Genomic DNA, 6,844 nt, shown 5'->3' on the forward strand with positions numbered 1-6,844 from the left:
CCTTGTGCCGGTTTCAAGCACGGATAAAAGCAGAGAGTTGCGTCAGGAATGGCGTCCGGCGTAGAAATGTGCCACGCCACAACATGCAAATGACCATAAATGATAAAGTCAGACCGGATCGGTCGAGGCCCGGGTTAGCAACGACCGCCGGCAGCGTTGTTAACCCGCGGGACGCTGCTGGAAGCTAGAATACTGTGGGTCGAAGAAGAGGAGGAAGAGGAGTTCGTCAGCAGTGAGAGAAGAGGGAATGGAAGAGTTGAGGACTGAGAGTCGGGACGATGAAGGGGAAAAGCTAGAGAGCTGGCGGACATGATGATGATGAGGAGAACGGTTGGTGCGTTGTGTGTCCTGAAGGAGGTGTTTGCAGGTGACGTTGTGCTCTGGGGCAGCAGGGAGAGGAGGATCTGGGGAAGTGGAGGTCGTGTTGCGTTCTCGCCGTCGCTCCGCTGGTTGTCGTGTTCGTGTGACGTGTTGTGGTTCCATGTCAGTCCAGGTCTGAACCGGATCGGGGGCGTTTCCCAGCAGGATGGACTCCCGAGCTCACGGTAAGTGAACGCTGACACCGAGGAGGAAGTCTTTGTTCTGTGCACGCATGTTACACGCACACACACACACACACACGCACACACACACACACAAGCTCATTGTCGTGTCTCTTGACAGACCTGTGCTTCCTGCCCGATGAGAAGTTTGACTTCGACGTTTCTCTGTCACCTGCCAGGTAGGACGACGTAACGTCACTTTGTAATTAAAAGTCGTTCCAGATATACTTGGCACCGTTGTCATGGCGGCATCGACATATAGCCCTGGGTACAAGAAAGGGAGTAAAAACAATCTTTTCAGCAGTGAGGAATGCGTGTTGTGGTGAACACGGAGCAGAAAGCGGTCTTCGTAACTTTGTTCTCACCATTTTTTTTTATTTTTCACAAACATAAAAGTTGAACGTGTTTAAACCGAGGCCACGTTCTTCATCAGGAGCTCTCGCTCAGCTGGGATCTCTGGCTTTGTTCTGCAGCTCCAAAGGTGACGACGATGAAGACGAGGTCTTCTTCGGTCCGGTCGGCCACGAGGAGAGGCGTGGCTCCGTTGAGGCGGAATCTGTTCTCGAGCGCAGCGGCGTGTGCGTTAGCTGGAGTCCGCTGGCTGGAGATCAGCTGGAGGCTATGTGTCAGGAAGCACGCGGACTAGCCAATCGGCTGCTGAGCCGGCCCCGCAGCCAGGATCAGACCGCCCACACGACTGCTGACGTCACGGCCGACAGGGATGACTTCGTCCAGAGCCCCGACGTCAAGTTACACGTGCTGTGTCCGACGGCCGGCGCCATCAAACGCCAGACCTTCTGCGTCCAGGACAGTCCCTTAAAGCAGCTGCCGCCAGCCGTCCAGCGCCGCCTGCTCGGCTCGCACAGCGCGACTACGGCTTCACCCCCCCGCCCGGCCAACGGCGCTTCATCCCCCCGCCCATCCATCGGAGCCTCATCCCGCCACCCATCCATCGGCGCTTCATCCCCCCGCCCATCCATCGGAGCTTCATCCCCCCGCCCATCCATCGGAGCCTCATCCCGCCGCCCGGCCAACGGAGCTTCATCTGCTCGACATTCCTCTACCAACACAAATTCATCCACCAGACTCCCCTCCAGCCCCAGGGTCGGGTCCAAGGCGGGGCTGCGAGGAAAGACCACACTGTCCATCGGCGCCGTGCTGCCGAACAAACCAGCTGCCCCGGCAACTTCCTGTTCAGACGTAAAAAGCAAAGTTGAGAAGACCAGACTGCAACCACCAAACCAAGTAGGGGAAGTTCTGTCTTATCTAAGTCACGGTTCTCACCTGGCATCAGTCCGGTCCAGCCACTCCCGGAACCCGAGCCTGTAGAACCTTTAGTTTGTAGCACGCCCCGGTGTTAAACAGCGCTGAGTCCTGTTCTGCTTGTGTGTTCTGCTGACCCAGTTCTGGGGTGTTACTAGATGACTGAGGATGAGCTGATGCCATCGTTCTGCTCTTTTTTTTTTTTGCCCCTTTCAGGCTGGGGGGTTTCGGAAAGGTAGCCCGACCTCGCGCCCCTCGAGAAGGGCGGAGTCAAGTGAGGATCTGGCCTCTGATTCCGCAAATGCTGCGTCTGACGTCAGCGACTCCTCCCTCAACTCCTGTACGCAGGGAAAATGCACTTTAGCGCCGCCCACCAAGGTACGCCTGTTTATATACTGATTTTGGTTCATTTATCATGAAATCTTGTCAAATAGCGCCACACTGTGAACAGATTCAGTCAGTGCAGCCTACATGGTGGAAGAAGTGCAGTCAGAGGAGGTAGGTGAGGCCGTGCAAAATGGAAAAACAAGTTTATCCAGTGAGTTGTACTAGAAAAATATATTTTCTATTTAAGCTGTTAGCAGCTTAGCGAGCATTAGCGAAGCTCTTCAGGAAGCCTTTATTGTCATTGCATGGCGGATATACAACGAGATTAGAAGCTTGGTGCTTAGCTACAATATTAAATAGAAATAGCAGCAGGAAAATTGTATTTTATATTATCTGAAGCAGAGGAAAAGCAACAAGTTCAGTGTTCAATACTCGTATTTATCAGGAAAGTGTTCCGTTTATTGATGTGTTAACTTACAGCACTTTATATGGACCTGATGTTTTATTTTATTTTCTAATTATTTGGAGATTGACAACAGAACACAGCAATACTCGCCCTGGTGGTGGAAACTAAACTAGCAGATACAGCAGAATGTAAATCAATAAAATAATCTGTAGGGTTAATCAGATCGTATAGATCTGATTGCTGAAGTCGGATCCTCACCATCATCATCCTCACCACATGTCACCGAGTGGAAATGATTTCTCTCCATCAGACGGCTGTGAGGAACCTGTCGGGTGTAATAACTCCAACCCTTCAGAGCAGGAGGGTGAAGGAGAGGAAGAACACATCCTCTTCCTCGTCGTCGGTGTCCAGCTTCAATTCCAGCATCTCTGTGTCTCCTGCTGAAGGTAGGCGATCCCTGTCAGAGTTCACATTCAGTGTGACTTCAAAAAGCTGGGGGGGGGGGGGGGTCACAAGGGAAATATGTAGTAGAAATAATCTGACCGGTGCAGAACATGCAGCAGTACAGGTGTTGTCTATGCACAGGTAAACTGAACTCTTCTTTGAGCGCCTCCGTCGGCCCCGCCCCCAGCTGTATCGGCAGACCTGTGAATCACACCATGCCGCGTCGGTCCGTCTTGGACTCCACTGCCGACACGGCAGCCTCCTCAACCATCCGCCGCTCAATGTCAGCACAGATCAGGAAGACGCATGAGACGGGACGCATCAAAGCCGCGAAGTCCACACCTGTAAAGAGAGCTGAGGCCACACCCCACCGGCCAACACCTTCCAAGAAAGCTGCGATCCCTGGCTCCACCTCCACCCGACCGCAGATCGGATGGAGGGTGAAATCCAAACCTGAGGCTCTGATCCCACCAACACTAAGAGGAGGAGACGGTAAGATGAAAACGACGCTGATGTCATCCTTTGAACTAGATGAGGTCATCCTTTGAAGTGGAGATGCTAACATTTGACACGTTTACAGAAACCGTTTCAAACTTAAGTGTTCAGTCTGTGTCTGATTCTTGATTCTCTTTCTGTTTCATCTTCAGACACCTCAAAGATGATGAAGCTTAAGAGGCTGATGTCAGCAGGCAGCGTGGACAGGTAAACATTAACATCGTCACCTGTACATTTACATTATTTACATGCTTTATATGTTCAAATTTATAGACTGTTGAAATGACAACAGAGGAATTATTATGACATCATAAACGCATCTTTGAACGGCTTTATCATCTGTTCTGCCATTTTTTTATAACATTATATTATAATAAGTAGGGATGATCCGATCTTGTGATCTCAAATCGGGCCCGATCACGAGCTTGCGGACTCAACCGGAATCGGGCGTTAGCTCCCGATCGGGACTCGGATATATATTATGTCTCAAATATATTTCTAAAAGGTGAGGAGCTCCAGCTTGTACACGCATTTAAATATATTTGTGTAATTTGTGTTTTTGTCAGATCAGTGATGCCGTCAATGAAACACCTTCTTCTCCTGCAGGCCTCCTCAGAAACCGGCCACCGATCCTCTCACGCCATCTTCTGGCAGCTCCCGATCACTGCAGACGAAGCCTCGGCGTCCTTCTGCATTACCAACACCTGTGAAGTTCAGGATGTCCTCCATCCCCGTTGCCACGCCTACCAAGCGAACTCAGCCCATGAAATTGCTATTGTCACCTGACTCTGACTCCGCCCCTGGTTCCGCCTTAACCAGGAGAGAGAGTAGCTGCAGGTGAGCTTCTTTAAACTGCTGCACTGAGGTGAGGTATGACTCACCTGTTTACTAGACCACATTCAGACTCCTCATTTTAATGTTGTTGTTTCTATGTAGCCCCGCCCCAACAGGCACACAGGAGGTGGAGCTTACTGATGCCCCGGACATCCAGCCCTTCCCCCTAGAGGTAGAGGAGGTGGTGGAGAAGGAGGAGACACCTGCTCCCCTGCCCTCCAGCCCTCCACAGCTTGATCAGTCAGAGAGGATGGATTCTGGGACGAGGAGTCCGGAGGAGGCAGGTGCCAACAAAAACCTGATTGAACTGGAGACTGCAGAGGAGAGGAGCAAGAGACAGGAGGTCAGACGTCCCTCCACACACCTGTTGTATGTCCTGCTCGTGTCCTGGATGTATCAAAGGATTGTTTATCTCAACATTTATAGTTTTCCAGCATCAACTGATGAACTGTCAGGTACACCGGTTACTTTGATGATCCTAGCTGTGTGCAGACATTTGTTGGTTGTTCTGCATTTCTGCCCCTCTCAACTGTGACAAAAGAGTTTTGAACAAAGTTAATGCCATAACTTGTGTTGGATGATATTTTTCTTTATTATTTGATGTTATTTACTTGAATAAGTTTGATTATTGATCGATGGAGTAGTGTGGTTTTATTAAACTGATCAATAAGAAAGGATTTATGTTATAATAACAGCAATAATCTATCCATATATTTTTACAACTACACAATTGAATATGCAATGTTTGTAACTTAAGTAGTGAACTGATCAAACGGAAAAATTCAGCAACATGTCAATAACGATAGCAACACGCTGCAGTCAGGAAATCAATAATCTGCTGGCGGTGACTACTGAAAGTTATTTGAACTTTTTTGTTTTTTCCAGCATGTGCTGAAATGTTGACCCCGGTTACATACGGCGCTCAGGATCAGCACTGGACAGCTCCATAGGATATAGGATATGGAGCTGTTCAGTGCTGATCCTGAAGGCGAACTTCAGCACTGGACAGCTCCACATGTAGCCAGCTCCACATGGCGCTCAGGATCTGCTATAGTGTATGCCATAAAATACACTTGTGTATATAATTACTATTAGGCATGTATACATCTGGAAAATAAAATGTTTAATGCACCCACCCAACCCGACCGACAATTTTAACACTTCTACTGCTCGGGCTTCACCACACTGAACAACGGGTGTGAAGCCATCGTTTGAGCCAGAGAGCAATGGCAGTGAAAGTAGCAGTGTTTATTTATAATGAAGCTCATTAAATAAAAAGCACAAGAATTGCCATTATTTAAAAACGGGATTGTATGTACATGTGAAATGAGATTGCAATTGTATAACGATTCATTGTGCAGCCCTAATTCATTTGACTGTTTTTCTGATATCACAAACAAGATGCAGGTGTCTTGTAAGAAACATCAATATTGCCACTTGTGACATGCTGCTAAATTATTCATTCATTCGTGGATGCCTCTGAAACATCAAACACGGCTTTTTGCATCCCCGCAACCAGTCAAAACGCTAACTCAGAGGGTGAATATTCTGAGTCAGACATTAGGTGTTCAGACCTCTGGACATGATTTGGTTTCTCTCGCTAACATTTTCTTTCTTGCTGTCTTACTCCAAGCACTGCTTTCTCGTCTCTTCGACCGGGTGGCGATCTTTAAACTCTATAAACTACAAAACTTTGAATGGAAACAAACCCACAAACGTGGCTTAGGTTGAAGTGGCAGGTGTCTGCCATCTGCTGGTGTAAACACTGGACAGCTCCGTATGGCGCTCAGGATCAGCACTGGACAGCTCCCGTAAGACCCGCAGGGGTGTAAAAACGCTCCCTGACAGTTGGTGGCGCTGAAATCTGATTTAATCCTAATAATCTGCTAAACACTCGGCTTCCTCCGCCTGTCCTCTCTTTAGGTTCTCCTGCTGGATCTTCCTGCTCCAGCTTTGCAGCCTCAAGAGAAACTGCTCATCGACTTGACCAACACGCCTGACCTGATCCGCACCGGCAACAAGTCCTGCACCACATCTCAGGTAAACGGCGTGCCAGGTTGGACCCGCGGGGGGGTCCGAGCCGAGCAAGAGATCTTTGGATAAAAGCGTTGTGTCGTTTGATCCAACAGCTGATTGACCTGAGCTCTCCACTCATCAAGTGGAGTCCAGAAGACAAGAGGGAGAACACCGCTCCGCTGGTTAATCTGTCCTTCTGAGCCCCCTGGGGACGTCGGCGTCTCCGTCTCGAACTGAACCCCCCCCCCCGCACTGTGTCTAATAATACAGTTTGTGGATGTTTCTGCCCGATTTATTTGTTTTAATGGTAAAAATGTGCTGAAGTTTTTCTGTGGATGATTGTACTTTAATTTGTCTTTGTCTCGCTGCTCTTATTGATGTTTGAATAAATGTTGTAGACGTCGATTCTGCTGCGTGTCTGAGCGTCTTCATTGGACCACAGAGAGCAGGTCAAGAGAGTGGAAATCCTTTCTGTGTGGTTCCGGCTCCTCAAAGGTGAGTCCGGACTCCTGATGCT

General features: G+C 49.1%; 1 protein-coding gene across 1 annotated transcript; it reads left to right on the forward strand.

The window, feature by feature from the left end:
• The first annotated feature begins 526 nt into the window (after window positions 1-526).
• Window positions 527-6,527, forward strand: gtse1 (G-2 and S-phase expressed 1). Its single transcript, XM_068739443.1, has 11 exons — window positions 527-545; window positions 664-721; window positions 1,016-1,787; window positions 2,022-2,183; window positions 2,849-2,984; window positions 3,124-3,474; window positions 3,630-3,684; window positions 4,084-4,314; window positions 4,414-4,654; window positions 6,235-6,351; window positions 6,441-6,527. The coding sequence occupies exons 1-11, from the start codon at window positions 527-529 to the stop codon at window positions 6,525-6,527; spliced, it is 2,229 nt and encodes a 742-aa protein (XP_068595544.1).
• The last annotated feature ends 317 nt before the right edge of the window (window positions 6,528-6,844 follow it).

This window comes from Brachionichthys hirsutus, chromosome 5 (assembly GCF_040956055.1).
Source record: "Brachionichthys hirsutus isolate HB-005 chromosome 5, CSIRO-AGI_Bhir_v1, whole genome shotgun sequence".
Lineage (NCBI taxonomy): Eukaryota > Metazoa > Chordata > Actinopteri > Lophiiformes > Brachionichthyidae > Brachionichthys > Brachionichthys hirsutus.